This window comes from Triturus cristatus, chromosome 7 (genome assembly GCF_964204655.1).
Source record: "Triturus cristatus chromosome 7, aTriCri1.1, whole genome shotgun sequence".
NCBI classification, from domain to species: domain Eukaryota; kingdom Metazoa; phylum Chordata; class Amphibia; order Caudata; family Salamandridae; genus Triturus; species Triturus cristatus.
In genome coordinates this window covers 1028051296-1028074848 of record NC_140590.1, presented here as the reverse complement: position 1 = coordinate 1028074848, position 23553 = coordinate 1028051296, and the positions used below count along the sequence as shown (strand labels likewise).

The following is a 23553-nucleotide window of genomic DNA, read 5'->3' as shown; positions in this document are numbered from 1 at the left end:
TTATCTCTCCTCGACCTTCTTTTTTGTTTCACTACAAAGTGCTAAATCTCTTGCACCTTTCTGGTGTTTTCTCTACTGGAAAGAGATGTTGGAGCAAACCATGGCTCAGAGTTTCAACACAGCCTCCCACCCCCTAGAAAACTTGGTGCTCACCCTGCAGTCGGGATCGACAGTGAAATAAGAATGATCCTTTCAAAGACAAGGGAAAAGAATAAGATTATAACTGATTGGTTCTGATGGAGAATCAACGGATAGCCTGCTGATCACACTGCAGACAGGATCGAAGGAATCAGAGAGAGAGATAAGGGTGATCCTTTCAAAGACAAGGGGAACACGAAAGGCTATCGCTGATGGAGAATCACTGGAGCCTTACTGCTGGTGAACTCTGATTAAATCAAACCTCCTCTGTGTGAAGCTCTGTGTCACAGGATGAAATAATTAATTAATTAATTTAATAACGCTCACGAATAAACCCCTCTGGGGTATCTCTGCGGAAAGTCAGTACAAAAGGTTCAAACTAAATCTAAAACAGAAACGTTTTTAGTGCTTACCTAAATTTATTATAACCAGGACAGGTTCTGACATAAAAGGGCAATTTGTTCCAGAGTGTAGGGGCGACAACTGTGAACATGCGACGACTGTGAACAGCATCACAAGTCCATTCAAAAACCTTAGCTCCCTTGTTGGCTGTCTACCTCCTTAGAAAATTCCCTAATAAGAGCATTCATGAATAAATGTTGTTTGTGGAATAACCATCTAATAGAGAGAACAGAGATTCCCAGAAGGAGATGTCATCTATGACACTCAACCACAAACATGGCAAAGAGAGAGAGTACAATTTGAAAAGCAATTTTCAGTCCTACCAAGTGCCGAATGGCTGGTTGAGTTGTGAGCGGCTGCTGTGCAGTCTTGCGTGCAATCAAACGTACGCTGAACAACTCTTCTCTTCCTTTTATCTAGTCTGGCCGTGTCCCCAAAGACAGCTTACAAGATGTGGAACATGAATTTTGAATGTGACCTGGACTCTGCTGCTTGAATGAGGCTGTCAAGCCATTGAGTCTTAAAAATACGCTTTTGTTTGTGCCGGTTTGTTCTTTACAATGCAATCTCACACTCAACATCAAACATGCCTTTGTACAAGAGCTGGACTCGGTTACAAATCAACAAGAAGAACAATGCACGGAAAGAAATATAGATTTGAAAAATGGCTCCCGCAGTTTTCCGTCGCAGCCGTCGGCACAGCAGCTTCTCGGAACGAGGGCCAACGCTTTCAGAGCAGGCCATCCCTCTTGGTGGGGGAGGGGTTTAGGGAAAGATGGAGATACTCAGTGGCCTTCAGTCTTGCCCTTCACCTCGTGGTTAGGAGATCCACCAGGCAGCCACGGAGATACAGACCGAGAGCTGGTTTGCTTGGCCATGCTGTAGTGGCTGATAACAGTGTAGAATCTTCCCCGGGAGTTGGAATCCTGTGCTGAGTAATAGGCATCCAAAGAAGCTGGGATACAACGCTTATGCTGTGAAGGGAAAGGATGACAATCCGTTAGCAATAAGTATGCAAATTCACCAAAAATCACATGCATGCCCTTTTCTACCTCTACAGTGTTCCTTCTTCCCTTGAAAGGCCCTGCAACAGTAACATGCTGCAAGCACACGACTCATTTCAAACTTTCAATTATTACTTGGTAGGGGCTTTTCAAAACCCTATTTCTAGAGTGGACATTGAGGGGCATGTTCATTTGCTCCCAACCCTACTGTAGTCCGTTTCTACAGATGAGGGGTGCAGCTTCCTACAGATACTCAAGGATACCATCTACATCCTTCATGATCGTCACTGCATGCTGTTTGACACATTCGGTAAGAATAAGCAGACAGGTAAGATCTGATCCACTTTGTCATGGTTTGATCCAGAGCTGTGAAGATTTTGTATTGATGCAGATTGGCAAACTAGCATGGTGTAATGATTATTTAGCCATTATCTGGATTTATACCTTTGAGACGGTAGTGAAAAGTATGTTTCTATCCATTTTCTATACCTAACTATACATATACAAACCTTAGTGATATTTACACCATCAAGGTACGTTGATGTGGAGTTAAGAATAGTAAATCCTTACCTCCTCTGTTCACTTACCTTTAGATATTTTGTCCTCTGATATTGTAACGATATTCTGTCCTATTGACATTCGATATTCCCAGCGACAGTCCTCTGACACCCCTACTCCTGGTGCTAAATCTTACTATACTGGTAGGAGTGTAAGTGTCAGAGTAAGGTTGCTGGGATAGAACTGATATTGGCTTTTTTAATGATATGGCTCACTCTACTGCTCTTCCCTCATGCACTAACTGGTAGGGCCTGGGCAAAGCACAGACTTGCCTTGTGAGGGAAAGTGTGTGGTGCGGGTCACCATATTGCATGCAATATACTGTGTGCCACATATATTACATTGACTACACTGACCTACCACTACATTGCAAGGTAAGTGTATCACTTCTGTTTAGCTCCCCTTAGACTTACCTCCCAAGGTGCATACAGGTGGAGTTAGGAATAATAATGTTACACTTTTAGTGATGTAGAGGTAGACGATGTAATGGATGAAAATATTATTGTAGGTCGATATTGTTAACCTTGATATAGGGAAATACAACTCCCTCCTCTGTAACATTGGCAAAGCTAATGAGGCACCTGACCTTGTGTACTTGCAAAAGCTAGTCCTACCCTGCTACAAACTGCGACCCAATGCCACTTGGTCTACCTACGGCCCAAATTTTGGAGTTGCAAACATATGGGAAAATTAGTAATGTGGTCAGATCCCATCACTGAAATGGCTGGAACTCCAAGTTAAAGGCATTTTCCAGAATGCCCACCAAGAAGTGCATGATATTGACCCACTTCACAATGGCCTTTTAGGAGGCTGTCTATGAGCATATGATCTTTAACCACTTTGCCAGAAAGATCATGTACTTTCAATAAAACGCTTTCTTACTAAATCTCATAGCCTTGCCTTCAGTCTGGGAGGCTCCAGCCATCTGACTGGAGGAATTTGAGAGCCCAGCCTAGTGATTCCAAGACGCAACAAGGCAACACATAGATACTTTACAAACAAACTAAATAGACAAAGAAATATGGGATCTGTGCATGTAGTATGCTATTGAAAAAATTCACAGGCTTCGGGACTGCCAAATAATGTGGCACAAAGTACTAAGGCAGTACTTTCTGTCTCACAAAGTACCTCTTACCAAATCCAATCACAAATAGGAGAGAGCATGAAGGAGTTTTCATCTCCTATTTGTGATTCAGTATGCAATTTTGCAATTGTTTGTAACCAGAATTGTGGTGGCTATCCACTGATCAGTTACCTTTACTCTACATGGGGTGGTTCCTGCTTTCAAAGTGAAAGTGGTCACCATAATGCTCCATCCATGTTTGAATTATGATGGTTGGTTTGGTTGTGAGCAGACTGAGATCTAGGGGTCCATAGAGTGCTCCACTTGATGTCATTCCATAGATTTAAACACATGTCTTTAAAGTATCCCCCAGCCCTTTGAGGGACCGGTGATACTTGAAAAAATTGTTTACATCCAGTGAATATGAATGCAGGGATGGAGGTCTGCTGTTTCTTGCATGAAAATCTACTTTGAAGAAGTAACCTTGCAGTAGTCACAAAGATCTTTGTTTACATTGGTACAGAAAAGAGTGGGCCATTCATATTGCCTGCACTGCACTTTCTTCGGAATTTCATGGGAGAAAAACACACATTAAAATTATAAATATGTTTTACATTGTTGTCTAGACCTGGTAACCAGATGTAACTGTGGGCTACGTTCTTAGAAGAGGCAGCGCCAGTATTGTCTTCCAAAGCAAAATGGAGAGTTGTGTATCCACATGTTGGGTATGATGATGCATATTTGCCCCATAAATGAATTAATTTGAGGCTCCCCTGTCCATCATTTCATTTGGTAGACATCATCTTTTTTTTGGGTTGTGGTGGGTCAATTTTATTCTGAGCATCAGCTCAATGTATTCATCATGAACTCCACAGTGGTGTTCTGAGCAATCTTCCTTGCTAAGAGTTGCTATTTATCAGAATTATGTTCTACAGTATGAGGGTAAGTGTTGTGTACACGCCTCCCTCTTTGTTGGTGGTAATAGTTACAGAAGCAAAAGGCCTCTAGCATCGGCCTAGTTGGTTCTTCCCTTGTACATGATGGGTATTTTTATATCATGTGACAGTCTAGATGGCATTGCACACTGTTAGCTTCAGTTATGGCTGTGATTTCAACACACAGTTTGTTACTGCTGTTAATCTGTTTTCTCTCACTGCTCGCATGTGCTTCACATTCCACTGTTTTGAAATTTGTGACGTGCTGTGACCCACCAAGTGTATACAGCTTAGCTCAATATTGTACAGGAAAATAACAATCATCAGTACTTGCAGCCAAATTCTTGTTTCTGCCTTACTCGTCACACAAACAAAAGAATAGTATTTTACCTGTTATGATCAATTGTACTTCCATTCGGCCATGTTGCTTTGAACATTTAATTATGTTTGTGACTATTACAATCAATACCTTCTTATGGTAGTTGCATCTCGTTATTAAAAAATCGATAGGGAATGTGTTCGCTACTAGCCCGATTCAGTATAAATGCTTAAATTCAATAATGATCTGCACATTTTTACTAGTTTTTGCTGATTCACTGAATCACAAGGACATCTGTGACATTCATAGGTTTCCATGTGTTCCCAGGTCCACTATGTATACTTCAGTGATTACTCAAATTAACCTCTTCTCCTAGATCTCCTTGAAATACGGGATGTAACCTTTCTTTTTCCTCTCTGCAATGGAGCTTGTGTGTTTTCTAGGCCAACAAACTGTTTGCAACTACACAAAATGGTAGTTTTGGGTACTGCATTTTAAAATAGCCACTTCACGACACTGCCAGTTACTTTCCACTGCTGATACAATTATGATGAAGGGCAACTTCCATGCTGATGGCTTGTCCCTGATAGGAAGTCTAAAATGTGATTAGAAATGCATTATTAACAAGGATTGGCAAAGCCAATAGGTCTTGCCTTTGCTACACTATGCCCACCTATTGGCTTTACCAATGTTTTCCTCCCCCCCCCCCCAACAGATTTAGTTGTTTAGCACACTCAATCAAAGTGGCCATTTTTAAATGGATGTTAAAAAAACACAAAAACCTACATTACAAGATGGGACCATGTAACACAATAGGTGATCTCAAGGAACTATTTATAGCCTCATGTAACGGTGTACAAAATTCCCTGGCATTAACACTGATAAAGTGATTTTTTTTTTATATTACAAACGAAAACACATTTTACTGCAAAGTGCAAAAGTCTATGCTAAATAATACACGTATTGGGTTTTATTAATTTGCAGTAAGCAACCATTCTTAAGTAACATAGGCATACATAATAAATAAAAAATTGCCACTTTAACTTAGTTTAACTGATGATGCCATGTTAAACAGCAAATAATACACTAGCATTAAAATGCCTATTTTTCACAATGAGCTGTTTTTCGCAAGATGTTTTTCTCTTCACTGCAGATGCTGTAACTTTCTAGACGCCGTCTGTTAGTTCGAGAATAGGCATTTGTTTTGTATTAGACAACTGATAGTGAGGGACTCACCAAGAGGAGAGGAAGCAAGAGGAAGCTTGACTCGTGGGAAGAACTGTCGGAAATGAAAAATGTGAATGAAGTACTGTTTCAAGAACATGTGTCTATGACCCATTGTGAAGACATGATACACTAGGGAGTTTACCTATTCCCAAGGATTGACTGAAATCCTACTGGATGCCGTAAAAGTAGAAAGCGATACAAGTTTCCATCTACAAAAGTATGTGTTTATATTAGTGTGTGTTCCTAGCGTAGAAGGGGGCTTCTCTCACTCGCATTTTCCGAGGAACCATGTCTGGGTTGCTTGAGACCATATCTCTCTTCTTTGGGGTATTGCTTTTGAGCCTATTCCCTATTTTATTAGATGTTGTTGATTTATAGCTGAGAATATTTTCAGCTTCAGACCTCTATTTGAAGTGCAAAGGCTTTATGTTTATGCATAGTTCTCTCATCAGAATTCTTTATTGGGTTTCTGAACTGACACCTCATTCCACACCAAATCCAAACTAATTTAATTTAGATTATGAAAATTCTTTAATGGAACACGCTTGCTGCATTAATACAATTGTAACTGCTACACTTACAAATATTGTACTCTTCCTTCTAGCGAAATAATGATTATTGGATTATATTAACTCCTTCGCCGCGGGGGTAATTCCCCCATGGTGTGGGGGGGCCGCGGCGCCGCGGTGCTCGTGACGAGCCCAGCTCGTCATGAGTCACAGTGGAGCTGTGCTCATGAAGAGCTGGGCTCATCACGACCCCGCCCACTGATTAATTCTCCCGCACAGACGGGGAATCAATCGCGCCTGGGCGGGCCGCGGCTGTTATGACGAGCCCAGCTCGTCATGAGCACAGCTCCACTGTGACTCGTGATGAGCTTGGCTCGTCATGAGCATGGAAGGGTTTAATTTCTGATGCTGATTCTTAAAAGACTAATCATTTTTGAATAAATAATGAAACTAAAGAATTGATGAATAAAACCCTTTAACTCACACCAATTTCTCTTTATTGACTGTACTTTAGTCTTTTATGATTTTATTATTTTTATGGTTTTGATGTAGATGATTATTCCTTTTACCTTCTCTTTGTCAATGAACAAAAGTCCATACGACCAATGACGGGGTTTATTTATTGATTACACCCCATGATTAAGATATAGAAAACCCCACTCCATAAAGTTCATCCCACGCAGCCAATGTAAAAAAACCAGCAGTCAATGGCTGAAGCAGGCTGATAAAAGACCACTCTTATCTACTGTATGTATGTCTATTGGAAGCATGAGGTCTCCGACAGACAGCCAAAGCAATCTATAGGTGAGGCCCAAATACAAGGTGATTTTGGGATAGCCATTATTTGTCAATGAAAACTGAATCAGAATTTCAACAACATTGTTGAGTTAGACAACATTCTTTACCAACAGGTGGAAAGAGCAAACAGGTCACAACTTGGGCACATCAAAGGATAATGAGTCCTAACTGGGGCACCCACATTTTCTGCAGAGGATAATGATTCTTGGTAGACCGATGCAAAAGTGGAATTCTGGGTAATAGCCCCATTTTTTTTAAATGTGTTTGCGGCACATGTAACAAACACACCTACCTTGATTGGGACTTGAATACTATGCACGTTCAGAGCTATATTGTAATTAAACAACAACATATGTCATGGTTGGTTTTGATACCCTGCCCGGCACTGCTAAGCTGTCTAGATAGATGAAGAGATTCCCTTTATATTACACACTCTACATATTAACGTCTCTCGGATGCCCTATAGACATAACATCGCATTTCCATTAATTTCTCCATGCAGAATCCTCCTGAATGCACTCCACTATGCAAATCAGTGCCTGCAAATTAAGAAACTGCCAGGGGTTTAGACCTTTTCTTAGTGTAGCCACAACCATCAAGAATGACTTGTCATCTCTCTTTTCCCAAAGCACAAAAGAGAGCCCTGCTAAGCCAGTGCTGCTAATGACTTGAAGTCCCAGGAAGATGATTGACGGCAGCTGTCTTACGAAGAAACACATTTCTGCTAATGAGTGTTCGCTAATGAAATCTTAAGTAAAGGAAGGAGAGATGCAGACAGGTTCATAATGCAGTGCTATCTAATTTTTTTAATATTCTGCCTGCGGCTAAGACCGGTCAAGTATACTATCAGCATCTTCGATGAATCGGGTACATTTGATGGAAAATGGGAACATTACATTTTGGGTTTCCCTATGCGAAAGCTTTTGCAAACGATTCAAATGGTTAATAATAAGCGAGGCCTCAGAATCTATTTGGATGATCTTCGTAGGTTTTTGCTCAAGTAGGTGGAGCTTACACATCCCAAAAAAGAGATTCACGTCTGCAAATTTTATGATCCTGACTGACATAATGAAGGTCAGTGGACCTTGTACCGCGTAGATCAGGCATACTTCTGCGGACAATTCCCCACCACTCCACATTGGTTACAGTTGGAATTGCAGGAAGGTAGGCATTCCTTGGTGTGGCCATGTAAAATGTGGCAACACCCAAAAAATATGCATTTTTATACTGAGCTGTGTTTCTCCTTACAGTCACTCAGTGTGCATAGCTGAGAAACCTGGAAAGTTGAGTCAAGCTGCATGTCATTCTCCAATACTACCCACAGATCTGCAATTTAATTTGTTAAAACAAGTTTAAACAGCTTGATTTTTAGGTTGTTCTTAAAGTGTGTCTGGGCCCGTATTACATATAGGAAGCACTGTCATTGTTTGCATCACGCCGCACCTTTAGGCAGGTGTGCCAGAGGCAAACAGAACACTGCGTCCTACCATAATGAATACGTTGCCCCTAGGGCAGCGACAAACTCGGGCTGCCTCCAGGCCAGCGCATTCAGTAAAATATGGAGAGGCTGCTTCAAAGCCGCTCTGTATTTACTGTGTAGGCGGCATGCTGCCTTTAGTTTAAAGAGAGGAGTGAGATGCCCTGCAGGCAGGTGCATATGCCTGCAGGGGGATGTCTGGAGGGTCTTTGAGACACCCTTTCCCCTCTCCAGAGGTCTGCACTAAGGAGGCACACTGAGAGTGTGTCACCTTTTTTGTGGCACACCTTCAGTGCACCTCCTCAGGGCATGTTTGTCTCTTTGTCTGCAATACAGCACGGGCACAGAGGCAAAGAGATTCCCTACATTGGTTTGGGGCCACACCCCCATGCAACTGTGGAAACTCCCTCTGAAGATAATGCTGGTGCTACATGTGTGCCAGCACTATCAGTGTATCAGAAAGGCCTGCTCATGCTTCAGTGGCCTCCTCTGTAATAACAAAGCTTCCCAGTTACAAAAAAGCAAATACAAATGCCCATTGCGCTCCAGGGCACTATTGGACGCGATGCGGCGCAGCAAGTCATTTTACTGCGCCGAGCTGCATCATTAGGAAAGTGCAGGGATGCGTCGTATTTACAACAAAATGACGCATCCCTGTGGTTTACTCTGCGCTGGCGCACAATAGGCTGCCTAGCGTCAACACAGGCACCATAGTGCAAGGGTGCCTGCATTGCAGGGATGATTTTTTTTGTGCAGGAAGGGACAACCTTCCTGCACAAAACAATCATTGATGGCATTTTCCTCCATCTGTGTGTGCTGCAAAATGCACAACACATAGTAAGAGGAAAAAACTAGGAGAATCTAACCTTAGAATCTGACGCATTCCCAGATTTACGAAACCAGGATCCATGGGTGTTGCGTGGGAACACCAACAGCAACACCCATGAACACCCCTTTCACGCAGAGTAAAGCGTGAAAGAGGGTCATATTTTCAAGGCCATGGAAAGCCATGCAGGGTGGCTTTGTGTGGCCTTTAAAATATGGGCCAGCACCCTGCGCAAATAGAGCGTCAAAAAAAGTGACACTCTGCTGGCGCAAGGGCCTCGTAAATATGCCCCTATGTATAATACAACCCCTAGTGGACTCCAGTCCAAGGCAAGGGTTCAGGAGCTATACAGAATGGGTATCAGAAATCCCCAAGATCCCCCTATGTGTTGTTTAAAGGTTCGTAGGTACTTATATGTGCTTTCGACTATCACATATTCCTGGAAGGTGCATGTTGGTGAAGGATTCTGTTCTCTCCTCCAGTAGGATGTGTGAATGCCATTGGATCTATCCTTGCATGTGCAGAGAGTCACTTAACAATTTATAACGCAGTAATACATGCCTGAATCTTTGGAGGTTCAAGGATATTCTAGTTGCCTGGTTTTGAACCATTTTCATTCTATCCATTAGTTTCTTCCAAGCGCCTGGGGTTCTTGATGTTTCAATAGGCCAGACATGCATTGGCAGCTGGCAAGTCCCAAGGGTGGTGGGGGCAGGTGGCACCAAAACTACATTAAATTAAATAAAAAGCACTTACCTTCCTGCAATGAGAGCGGTATCCTCAATTGTCTTCTCTCCCCGAGGCAGGCTCCCAAGCCAATCCTGACCTGCTCTCATGCTGTTAGCCAGCATAAAAGCTGCGCCCTGATTGGAGGGAGTGGCCTGTCTCGGTGCTCCACAGTGCACTGGAGGCCTGTAATTACAGACCTGGAGAGGTTTAAAGTGCACATGTGGCTGCCCATCGTAAGATGGCAGGCCAAAGAGACGTGCACTTTAAACAAGTGCAAAGGCAGCCCAACCTTCTCCCTGCTGGTGGTGTCACTGAGCTGAGCCTCCCTCGTCATGACACTCCGTTCGGGACAGGGTGATGAAAGATAAAATGCTAATAAATTAACTCCATTACCATTCTATTTTGCGTCTCTGGGGGCCTTTCAGTGGGGTGACGCGCCTCCGCTATGACGGAGAAGCCGCCTCTATAGAAATGCCTTAAACAAGTCTTTTCTGGTCGTGTGGAGTCGTAGTAGATTTCCACAGGAAAGAGACCTGCTCGTTGATATGCTTCACTGCTCCATTGATTTCAGCAACAAAAGAAACCTCAGAGTCAAAAAGCATTTCCAGGTTCTTTATATTTTGTGATGTGTTTGGGAGGTTTCCTCGATTTTGACGCCAAACTAATGACAGCCTTTTGGGCTTCCTTCCTTTTATTTACAAACCGTTCGTAAATTGTTTCTTGTTTGCCACTTTGGAAACGCACTTAAATGTACTCCCGTAACAAGCCCAAGTAAATGCCATTCCAGATGCACCTCTACTCTGAAGAAAATGGGACAAATTTGCCTTTTCTATAAAAGATTGGTTCCTAATTTGTCACTTTGTGCGGTGTCGCTACAGACAGCATTGTAATCTATGCTGCAACATATACTAAGTGCTTGCTTTTTGATTTGCCCTGAACCATTGTAAAATAGTTTCTTGTGTATGTAAATTCCCTCCTCCTGATTAAAATAGCTTTCCTCTCTCTTCTTGTTTTTCCCCACTCCTGGGGCATTTAGGACTAGTAAACGAAATATAGGGAGGAACCCCACTTGCCAAGAGTCAGGGTACGACAGGTAAGTATAAAAAAGAAACTCCATTGGGCCACCACATACAATCACAAGTATCACCCAGTTGTGTACTCCTATATCACTCAAACATATACATCTACTAGGATAAAAACATAAATCTGAACCCACAAAACAACTGCGTATTAGGACTAGGCGTGCTTTTGATTGGTTGAATGTACCCTTCTGCTATTGATGTCAGAGGGCTAATTTTTGTGCTTTTCTGTGGCTTTTCAGCTTAGCACTCAAAAAGAGTGACTGTCCTGGCCTTCCTCTTTCCCCCTCTATCACTCTCTCACATCCACATTCTGTTTCTCATTTTACCCCCTTCTTTTTTCCACCACCTTCCACAATCATCCTTGGTATCTTTCCACAACACACACTACCTTCACATCACTCCCCGCCCCACTTACCCCTCCTACTTTGCCAACACTGGTGGGAAATTGAGCATTTTTAAAACATAACTATTTAAAGAATCGTGTGGCACTGGACTTCAGTGAAAAAAAGGTATTGACACCCTTCGTCTGCAAAGCCCACTTAAAAAACAGATACTAATAGGTGGTCGGAGCACACTCAATTTAAGAATCCGCTGGCCCCAACCTTCCTAGGATGATCAAAGATGATTTTAATAACTAGATAAAAGCTACTGCATTGACCAGTCTTAAGAAGTGAAGTCATCAAAGGAAGTGCTGTATGTGCAAAATCTATTCTGAATATACCCAGGCAAAATGTGTCATGCACATGAATAACTTGAGTTACGCAAAGTATTAGTGAGGAAAACAAGATGTCTGAAAGGAAGGTTTCTGCGTTCTATCTGATACTTTGAATGTAGCAGAGTGCATGCTATTGCACACCAAACTACTCCTTACATTAGTCACTTAAAGAACACTTGATGAAAAATGGTAGCCATAAGCTTACTTGTTATCTCCCATCACATAAACCCAAAGAGGATAATTGTGCACTAACAGTTTCTTGGGACTCTAATTTCTGACACTAACCAAGTACTGAGAAGTGAACACAGTTCTTCAAACGAATAATGATTGTTCTGATCTAAGTGTAAGGGAAAGGAAGGATTCAAATAATGAAATATAATAAGGAATTATAATATACTGCACATTGTTTCAAAGCAAATTATGTCAGATTCACTTTCTATTTTGTTTCATTGTTAAGATTTCTAGGTGTAGTCACGGGCAAAGTGCAGCTTAATGTTTCTGAGAGAAAATAAATAATTAGTTTATAAGCTACAGAATGTATGTTATGTTATAGAAACGTATAATGCGCACAGCGACCCCAAGGGGTTTTCAAGTGCAGAGCAGGAGGGAGGATGCAGAGAACCGAATAAGCAGATTCAGAAACGCCAGGTTTTCAGGCCACTGAGAAAGGCAAAAAGACAGGGGTAGTCCCTCAGAGAATATGCAAGAGAGTTCCACTGTTTTGGGCCGAGATAAGCAAAAGAGTGCCCCTTCATACTAGACAAACAGAACCTAGGCACCGTAAACAAGAACCGATGTGAGGATCTCAGGGAACGAGAAGGATGATAAGGGACTACCAGATCCTGAATGTAGTTAGTTCCAGATCCAGTTTTCGCCTTGAACATATAGCATAGCGCTTTGAATTTGATATGATTTGGAATCATAAGCCACTGCAGCTAGTGAAGAAGATTCAAGACTGAGGCAGATTTGGAAAGTGATAGAGAAGCCCAGCACTAGCTGAAGCCGATGGATAGTTGCTTTGTTGGCTCCCAGATACAACACATTTCCATAATCTAGTCTGGAGATGATAAGCCATTCGAGCACTGCGAAACAAGTGGCCATCACCTTGGCCCCTTGAGACTTCATTGATAGCATGTCATCCACAAGGAAGCCCATGTTCTTGCCCTTTGATGATGGTGTGGGCAAAGCACCTAGAGAAGTAGGCCAATATTGTGGTTCCCAGAGAGCAGGATTCTTGCCCAAAATCAGGACCTCCATTTTGTCCCCATTGAGCTTGAGTGAGTTGTTATTCATCCAAGAGGAGGAGAAACTTAAGCCTAATTTGAGGTCAGATGAGCCATGATTATGAGCAGATGACAGAGTAAAGATGATCTGGGTGTCATCTGCTTTGGAAAAAAGGAACAAGCCACTACTCTCTAAATTATCCACTGGAGCGTGGATGTAGATGTGAAACAGCAACGGGCTCAGCACAGAGCCCTGCAGGACTCCAGAGGTAAGTGTTTGTGAGTTGGACCTGGCCATGGAAGAAAAGACCGGTCTTTAAGAAATGATCGATCACAACCACTCCAGAGCTAAGCCATCATGGCCAAGTGCCATCAGTCTTTCCACCAGAATGGAATGAGACATGGTATTAAAGGCCACGCTATGGTCTAAAAGGATGAGCACAGCTGCTTCTTCCTAATGCAGGTGCTGCATTAGAAGCTCAGTTTCCTTCAAAGGTGTGGATTTGATGGCGTTTCCAGCCCTAAAGCTGGACTGGGAATGGTGGAGAAAGTTTTGAGCTTTCACATATGAGGTCATCTGGCCACTGACCTGTTTCTCCAGAATCTAGGAAAAAAATTGTAACAGGGATGTAGGGCAGACATTTATAGTTTGGTTGGTCCAACTTCGCTTTTTTCAGAAGAGGAATGACCATAGCATGTTTCCACTTCTGAGGGACAGACCCTTCCAAAAGTGAAGCCTTAAGAAGATCCATAATCATTGCTAACAGGTTAAGATTCATCTGGCTGAGGAGATGAGGTGGTAAAGAATCCAGCCAGGAGCCAAACTTGATAGACTGAAGGATAGATTTGAAAGGTGCAATGTCCTAAGGGGATCATCTACTAAACGTTGATAACTGGCTGACATTGGTCCACAAGCATTGACTAGCAACAAGAGAAAGGTTCTGAATGTCAGTAGTAACAATGGTATCATTCAATTATGCTACCTGTGTGCAGTCACTGATCAATTGAGAGTGGATATTTTCCACTTTTTGAGTAAAGAAGAGGGCAATCTCCTCGCTTTGAGTTTGAGAGAGGGCAGTAGGAGGAGGCTAATTGCAGGGGTCAGATAATTCCCTGACCACTTAAAAAGTGTTTTAGAGCAGGTTGAGTGCTTAGAATTTTACTTGAATAAAAAGCAGCTTGAGAGAGATTTATAGAGCCCATAGTCTTTTTTTATGCTGCTCTATAGTTGATTTTGGTGTCTTCTGTGGAGGAATTTCTCCAAAGCCTTTCTGGGACTTTGCAGTGTCTCTTCTCAAGTTTTAACCTCTCATTAAACAATGGTGCAGGTGGCAAAGAATAGCCTAAGCATTTTACAGTGGTTGGTAAGCTTTCTTCCACGGCCTCCATTAGCCAGCATTGAATTTACACGTGGTCTAAGACTGATGGTTGTTTGCTATGGTTGTATATTCTTTCGATAAAGAAATAACATGAGGATATGTGAATATTAGATTTAAATATGAGGTCAACAATAACGGAGTGAGAGTTTCTGATTTATTTCCTTTGAGTATGTGTTAGCAGTGCTTAATTTGTGAAATAATAAAAGAACAAGTGTCAGTGACCAAGGCTCTGTTTAGAAGCTTGCGGGCGGTTCTATTAGATTGTGTGTTTTCCCTCTCTTGCCCCGAGTAAATTTCTGGTAAGGAAAAATAAGTTCTGGCCTGCAAAAATGAATGCCGGGAAGCCCCACTGGCGAACACTGGCTCAAATTAGGCACTCGTTAGGCTAGAAGTCAATTTTAGTATGTTAAGATGGCATGCATTCACAGAACTTAAGAGAAGAATAAAAAAAAGTGGGTGTATGTTGGGAATTATGCTTGTTTTAGACATTAGTGTATAACGAATCATGTAGCACTGGATAACAGTGAATGACAAGTTTTAAAGAAATTCCTCGGTAAAACCAGTTTATGTTTATATACGAAAAGGTGGTCCTTGCACTTTCCAGTTAAGAAACCCCCAGCTCCAACCCTCCTAAGATGATCACTGCTGGTTTTAATGATGACACAAAAACTACTAAAGGGACACATCTCATGAAGTAAAGTCATTGTTGGAAGAGGTGTTTACAGAAAATCTTTTTTGAATATCCCCACAGAAGGGTGTGAATAAAAAAACATCTGGTTCAGTTGTCTGTTCAAGGAGTTTCCTCTTGTGAAACTCCAGCAATTAAGTGGTCAAACTGACAGACTTGCTTTGATGAAATACTCCATTTGGAGCCATTTTCTCCTATCTACAAATTGCATTGTGAAAGAAATGTATACTAAATCCTCTGTCTTTTTCATTAGCAAAGAAGAATGGAATTGCCTGATTGAGCTTGTAGCATCAAATGGTAAACAAGCCTCACCATTCGGGAGGCATAAACTGAAGAACCAAACTGATAGAGAAAACAGATTAGGAGTTACTATAAAACACAGAGCGCTCCTACCCTTCAGGGTCTCTCTCTCTCTCCTTCTCTCTCCCTCTCTCTCCCTCTCCCATTGCCTCCTCTGCTGACACTGCTGCCTGTCACCCACAGCTGTCACTATAAGCTTTGCCAATGCTTTTGGAATCATGGCACAAGTATTCGCAAAGCTTATAGCAGTCATCTTGAAACATTGTGTTATATATTTACAAGATGGCAATCATTGCGCATTAAGATGCCATGTGTTGGTCTTCTTGAAAGTGTCTAACAAATTTGCTATACTATTCTAAGATGGCTTTCACATTGCACCTAGATACAAGATGATGGGCAATTTGGAAGTAATCATAATAATGTTCCAAGATGGCTACTATTGTCTTTGCCACAGCTTGTACTGCAATTCTACCCACATTGCAAAGCACGAGAAATAAAAAATGTAAATCAAATTTTGACTTGCACACCATACTAGAATTTCACCTTAGAATACATTTAAAACTTGGCAGAAATAATTTTGTATGAAAAAAATACTTTAAACGTGTAGGTATCTCTTTAGAATGCATTTAAACTTTGCTAAAATAATTCATATGTAAATCACACATAGGGAAAATGTGCTAGCTTTAAACGTGTAGGAAAAATAAGGTGAAGGAAAAATGTAGTTGGCTCTCATTTCTAATGTGCTTCTGTAACTAGGCCCATACCATTCTTCTTTCAGCTCTTGCTCACAGCTAAACATTTATTTACAATATTTTGCCTAGCTCCAGCATCCTACTAAAGAATGTGCTGACTTCAGGATTATGTTCTTTTGCTTCCTCATACCATGTTAGATCATCCTGCTTTAAAAATGAACTTTGCTGTGGATTTATAATAAATAGACTGTTAGAATGAAGAATAATTTAGATATATTTTACGTATGCTTAACCGGGACATTGTTGATAGATTTGTTTCATTGTATTTCTTAAGCCGTTTGTATTCACAATGAATCATTGAATGTTGCGAATAGTTTACATATGATAGTTCTCATGACAATGTTCTTCCATGTTTCCATATTTGCAACAGTGAATTTACTATATACCGAATGAATGTTTACTGTGGCAATCGGGAGAAGAAGCAGCGGATGTCAACGACACCATTGGATGAGTGTTTTCCATTGGCTGGAAGCATCATACACCTACTAATTTTTGTTACATTATTGTGCATTTTTATACTATAATTGAGTGTTCCTAGAGAGTGAGGAGAGGAGAACTTTTGGACTTTTACTGAGACCCCCTTTTTGATTCTACTTCTGTAGACTCCATTCTTTAACCATCCTAAACTGCATTTTCTTTGCTCCTCGTTGCTGAAAACTACTGCTGATTGTGACTTCATCCTTTTCATTCCAACTTTTCTTGCTCAATAAGGCTGCAACAATCATTTCTCTACCACTGATTTATTTTAACCATTGCTACTGCAGCTGTTGGGAATTCAGCTGAGTTTCCAGAGCGACCCTTTAGGGAAAGTTCAAGACTTTATCCTCCAAAAATCTTCTCTAGAAGGAATTCTTCATGGGTTCTCTATTAGCAAAGGTTAGGCTCCTTTAGCTAGTTTAGTGACACAATTCCTTTATGGAACACTCTGTTTGATTTATGCTGTCACTAATCAACCCTTTTCTCCATATTTCTGTCAATTTGGACTAATAGGAATAAAGATGACAAATGATTCCAATTTCCTTAAAGGATAAATAAAGTTGTTGGAAACTTCTTCAACTTCTCGTCATTGACTGAACATATTGGACCTGACAGTTGATGACATTTATGACCTCTACTTTTGTCCTTTCTCCATGTGTAACACGGTGGCAAAGGTCCATCTGACCTGTCAATCTCCATTAGGATTTAGAGGGTCAAAGAGATAAGTTGGGGTGTTTGCTCTAATACCCGATTTTTGCCAATCCTTGGGCGCTAACAGTTCACTCCGCTCCCTCTGGGACTCTCGTTCCCTCTCTCCAGCTCTTTCCCGGTCTCTCTCTCTCTCTTCTCCTGCATCTCTCTCTCTTGCTTTCTCTCTCTCTTCTCCTGCATCTCTCTCTCTCTCGCTCTCTCTCGCATTGCCTTCCTTGCTGACACTGCTACCTGTCACCCCTAGCTGTCACTATAAGCTTTGCTAAAGCTTTTGGAATCGTGGCACAAGTATTGCCAAAGCTAATAGCAGTAGGCAGTCATCTGGAAACATTGCTTTATATAATTCAAAGACGGCAATCATTGTGATTTAAGATGTAATGTGATGGTCATCTTGAAACGGTCGAACACATTTGTTATACGATTCTAAGATGGCTTTCACATTGCACCTAGACACAACATGATTGGCAATTTGAAACTATTCAGAATAATGCTTTTGGCTTTGCCAAGGCTTGTACTGCAATTCTACTCGCATTGCAAAGCTATTATGGGCAGCAGACCAGCAATGTCAAAGCAAGACTGTTTGGTTTTTTCAAAGCTTGTTAGCTTTGCTGAAATACCACACTTTGAGCAATCTCTTTCACTTATGCCAAATGGAAGTATGGACATTTTCTTCATCCCTTATTCAGTCAGTAAAGTTAAAAGGATAGGACAATATCTGTTTTCTTGATTTTTTTTTAACCTAGGACAAGCACTTTGCTGTTTTTTTTCAGATTACTGCTGCTTGCAAATATTCATACGTGAGAAGACAGTGTTTCATTTTAGGTACATTTATACTAACAGGTGTATCATGGTTTGAAATGAGCAGTGCTGCACCTGAAGGATAAATACAAGTTTGGCACTGTGGCATGTCCTGTAATATGTATATTATGTGGCACCCTGTGAAGGATCTAGAATGTGGAAGTTGGTGAGTGCTCTGTATGGAATGTGAGGGGTGCAGTTGGAGTGGTGCCAAGATCGGTGGTGGATATGTTAGTGACAGATTTTACAATGCAAGGGCTGTGTACCACATAAATAAGCTACATTGAACTTCTTCAGGACTGCTGTGTGGTTACCATAACCATTTCTTTGATGCGGATAGGATTTGAATCCATGTGTTGACGGAATGTTCCACGGTTGATTAAGAGACACTTGCCTGTGGTTTGATCTGAGACACTTTCGAGAATATATTTGGGAAAATTATTTCATTTTGAGAAGTGGCCACAAACCACTAACAACACTTCTGAAACTCAACCCCTATGTAGACTCCTGCGATGTCCTGCTTTCTCAGTCTTATTGCCCTACTTTGTCCAATTGCATTTTGACCACACCACTTCTGTTGGGAGGTTTTCTAAGCATTTATCATTCTCTCCAAGTAAACATTCTGTTCTAAAGTTGCTACTGCTCTCATTGGAGGATTCTTTGTTAAAATCACGCAGTTTCCTGGTCACCCTTCTCTTGCCTCTCTCCATTCTATTTTTCATCCCTTTGGAGAAGCGATCTGTAAAGCAATGCCAGTCCCCATTCGGAAACACTTGAAGAAAGAAGGAAATGTACAAAAAGCAAACATACTCATCATAAAAACCCACAGATCCTGAATTTGGATTTTACAGCACATATGTTTTTTTGCCCATTTGGCATGCCTTAGGAATAAAAAGGACGTTTGTGCAATGGATTTTACAGAAGTGTCCATGGACGTTGCTGTACCACCTATTCTATTAGTCGATCAGTCAATATCTTTATTCGGTCAGGAGCGGCCCTTAAAAGCACAAGGTAAAATACATAGTCCCATAATCATAAAATGAATCTATCATAATTCATACTTTCAATACAATTGTATCATACAATATAGGCAACCTTTCTATTTTAAAAACATAAAACAAGGTGGTTTATGTAAACAAGTTATGGCTTAATTAAGAGCCATCCCAGTCATATATATAAAACAGAGATAAAAACTTCAAAATCCATTTGGTTAAAGTGCAGATTACAAACAACTTTTAATGCGAACAGGTAATCACAAAATATTAATACAAACAGAAACTTAGAGCAACATTGTAGGTAAACCATAACTATGAATGAGGCATATTTTTTCCTCAACTTTAGTGCAGAGGAAAAATTATGTAAAACAGATTATAGGGGTGGACAGGCTTTGTAAAAAAAACAACCCTTCTTTATAAATCAAAAAATTGATATGACTTAAAATGGGGCGTAAAAATCGAGATCTTAAAGTGCGGTATGATATGCAAAAGAACATGAAGTGCATCGTGGATTGGGTAGAAGCAGCATCACACGGGCAACATGGAAGTGTGGCAAACCAAGGGCCTGTCATGGGAAATGCTGCTATAAATTGAACCGTGTGAAGTCGTAGCCATGTAAGTTCAAACCCATGCTTTGGGTTCAGTACCCAAGTTAAATACGGTTCCATCCCTATAGAGGTAGAAATAGGCACATAGCGAATAATTGAAACCATGTCAAGCGCCTTGACTAATCTTTCTCCGGGTCCTCTAGGAACCTTTCATGTACCAGAGCCTTCTGCTGTCCAGCCAAACAAGGCACCAATGGAAGTTTCCCTAAAGGGATAGGCCAGAAATCTTGTAACTGATACACCAGGTCTCTGTGACTATTGCACCCACCTTGTAAACAAATCCGTCCGGGCAGCTGTGGTCGTAGGTGAAGGCTTTGTAGACCACGAGAAACACTATGCAGGCGAGGAAGGCCAGAGCCAGGCTGATGAGGATCGTGACCTGCAAGCGCAAAATACGGCAATTAGAGGCCACTCTCTCTCGCGCAATCCCCCCGCGACCAAACGTTGATCATAATTAATCGCCTCCCCCTCCAGTCCTGCAGAGTGCTTAGAACAACTAAGTATCATAATTAAGTGCGCGCTTTTCCCCCAGACCCGTCTCCCCTGCTTTCTGCTCGAAAGGCCTCCAGTCACACGGCGCCTCTTCCGTCTTCAGCCCAATTAGGAGGCAAAGAGCACATCGAATGCTCCGAGGGTTTCGTGTTCCCATGCGTTCCTCTCATCCACACAGAAAAAACAAAAAAATCGTAGCTTCTGCCTGCCGTTTCGTTGGCTCCCTCAGGGCCGCTGGGAGAGCAGACGTGACCTTTCCTGCCCACACGCCTCTGCTGCCGCACGTTACTAGGTTGGCAATCCGTGTGTCAGAACTGAACAACACAAAACCCCATTTGCTGTAATGAACTGCCCCAAAGAACCCCTTCCATGAATATATGTCAAGCACACCTCCAAGATCTGGGCATTTATTGAGGGAACTCGCCACATAATCCAGACCCAGGCACCCTTTAATTGGAAAACTGCCACCTATTTATCTTTAATAATTCCAACTAATGAAACTGCACAAATGTCAGTCTATACATGCAACGTAAGTTTAAAGGTAAAGTAAAATATTCTCGAAGGTGCTCAACAATTTCAGACGTTGTTCCTTTATGGGCTTGTCATTTTGATGCATTTGGTTTCCTTTGACAGGAAGGGATTTACGTGTGTGAACATTGCTAAAGACCCCAGTGTGATGGTGTGTGTCCCAACCCTCACCCCACCCCGAATGGCAGTGCTCAGTAGAACTAATGAGCAGCATTTTTCTAACACAGAACTCATTGAATGACTTCCTCAAGGCAGCCATGTGTCTGGTGGCTTCAACCTTCCTCCTTCAGTGTCTGAATCTCCTCTAGCCACAGGAGTGCAGTCAATACACCCCCACTGCGTGGGGGAGCTGTATCACCCTGCATAGTGCATTGCTAAACCAAGCGCATACAAAGTGGACCCTACTGGGCCCAATACTTAGACTCATACCACAAACAGAGTCCGACTGCCCTACATGGTCTACACACTTACTGTACAGGGCCCTTGTTTGGCACACGGAAGATCAGCACAAGCTTCTGAAATTAACATATTAGTGGAACTTTGCATGGGAGAGGTCAGAACCCTCTTCTTTCCCTGACACAGAAAAAAGGTCTGCTCACAGTTCTGGTTCACTAGAGCTGAGTATGCTGACACTGCCACTTTGTGTGAATCACCCAAGGCATAGACAATATAGTCCATTGCCCATTATGCACCACTGAACGCATACACACGCTAGATTAGTGCAATGGTAGTGCAAAAATAAAAACTCCAGATGGGCAATGTGGACAAAAGTACGTGACTGTTTACCACGAAGGCCACATTCCCATCCCAATAATGTGGATCATAACAGAAACACCTATAGGCCTTGTGCAGTGTGACCTAAACACAAAGCTGCAGTAGGCAGATTCAATTGAGGAACCCCTTCTCTCAGGGGCATAGCTATCAATAGTGCAAGAGTTGTAGTGGCGCCAAGGTCCAGGCGTGCGAGGAGCCCACTGCACTCCATTTATGGACGTCTTCAACCAAACAACTACAATGCAGAGTGGCCTATTTACATTGTATGTATTGGGGCTTGTGGTACTCTTACTGTGCCACTGCCTGCCTATTTTAAACTTTTTCAGCAAACATTTTAAACAAATATTAGAAACATTTCCTGATCTACTGTTAGCACCACCTGAAAACATGGTTCTGGCAGGTGTGTAAAAGAGCCAGGGGAAAGCTCCGCTTTCGCTGTGGTGATGGCACCATGTGTCTCTCTGAGCTGCTGTCTCCCTCCCAGAAGGCACAGCTTTGACAGAAAAGGAAATGCATGTCAGTGAACATTTCAAGAACGCCTAACAAATGAGCAATATAGCGGCAAACAAATGCCATCCCACCAATCCTCAGGGAAACAAAATGGCTTTGACAGGAACAAAAAAAAGAAACATTTGAACGGTTCTGCCTTCTTTCTTTAAAAGGGCGAAGCACAAAATGTGAAAAGTCTGATTTAATGTCAGGCTCTGCACTAACGTGATATATAATAAAAAGAATTATCAAACAATAATCCCAATCACCGTTATTAACATAAAAATATTAAATATTAATCTTCGCAGATACCTGAATCAGCTTGGCAATTTAGTCTGGACTGTTCTTATTGGAGGAGGATCAAGACTGGCAAATATTTGCTAAGGAGACTGGAGTCATGCAAGGGTTACAAAGAGATGATGCTCTGGAATGCAGTCCCGAGTTTGCCAGTGCCAGGGACTTTTACAACCATTCCACTCAGAATCCTTCCTTGTTTAAAGTGACTCCCTAACTGTGGCTTGTACCCCCAGATATGGCTCCATTTCTCGCTGTGACATGGGACCCAAGCGGCACCTCACTGATGAGGCCCAACTGTGTTGAAATTGAACTGGGGTTGCTTGTCTTCCTTTCCCTTCAGGCTGGACTATCCCTATTGCAGCAGGACCAGTACCGGTTTGCATTTGTTGTTGTCCATCTGGAGTGGCAGCAGTAGGCAAAGACAATTTACTCAACTTTTTCAAGCTGTTGCTGTTAATGCTTTATGAACTGGAGCTGATTACTAGTTGCGGGGCTCAAAATAATACTCATCACCTTTTAATGGTTAAATTTTTTTCAGAATTGGAGCAGATTTTCACATTCGCAATGGAGTAGATTTTCTCATTTGTACAAGAAGCAGTTTCAAGGGCAGAAGTCATGCTCTCCCAAACCACTTCGCAAAATGGCCTGCCACTGCCAACTGCTTCAGATGAAAGGGAATCGGTTGCTCCATGAAGATCAATCTCTGGCAAATTGGGTCGAGCCCTCAAGATACGGTAGAGTGACCGATAGGTCTCTAAGAGGCTGGTAGGGCTGGGGAAGAGTGGGCTACATTGCTGCTAGTAGGGGTTGATAAAGTCTCTCACAGGGATCCCAATTGCAGAGCTTGTCTGGAAAGCTTTTAGCTCATCTGCATCAAGCATTGACTATGTTGCTTGGTGTGAAGATAACATGGAGAGACACTGCAAGGTATCTCAAAAAGATGTTCATGTACACTTTGAAATAAGGGTACAACATTCTCCCTTCAATTAGCCCTAGTAGTATGTGCAGACCTGATTAGATATGATTGCTACACATAGTGAACCCTGTCGGTGCTTACTTTTTAATAAATAAATCCGGGTATTTCGTAAGCAGCCAACAGCACTGCCAAACGCTGGAGATAATTAACAGCCAAGTCTTGATTCCACCTCATGTCTTTTTTTTCTAACGCACTACACTTCCCATGGTATGGTCTATCATTTGTGGGTTCTGTTTCACCCCGGCTTTCACCCCTTGTCAGTGTTTTCCTATCCTTCTTCTTTT

At 41.9% G+C, this 23553-nt stretch overlaps 1 protein-coding gene across 1 annotated transcript in view; it reads right to left on the bottom strand.

The window, feature by feature from the left end:
* Nucleotides 1–542: 542 nt before the first annotated feature.
* Nucleotides 543–23553, bottom strand: part of NSG2 (neuronal vesicle trafficking associated 2) — a 224787-nt gene continuing 201776 nt past the window's right edge. The window contains exons 4-5 of the mRNA XM_085618092.1: nucleotides 19982–20092; nucleotides 543–1514 (exon numbers count right to left, since the gene is read on the bottom strand). Coding sequence (XP_085474218.1) covers nucleotides 1326–1514; nucleotides 19982–20092 — 300 coding nt within the window. The 3' untranslated portion in view covers nucleotides 543–1325. The remainder of the gene's footprint in view (nucleotides 1515–19981; nucleotides 20093–23553) is intronic.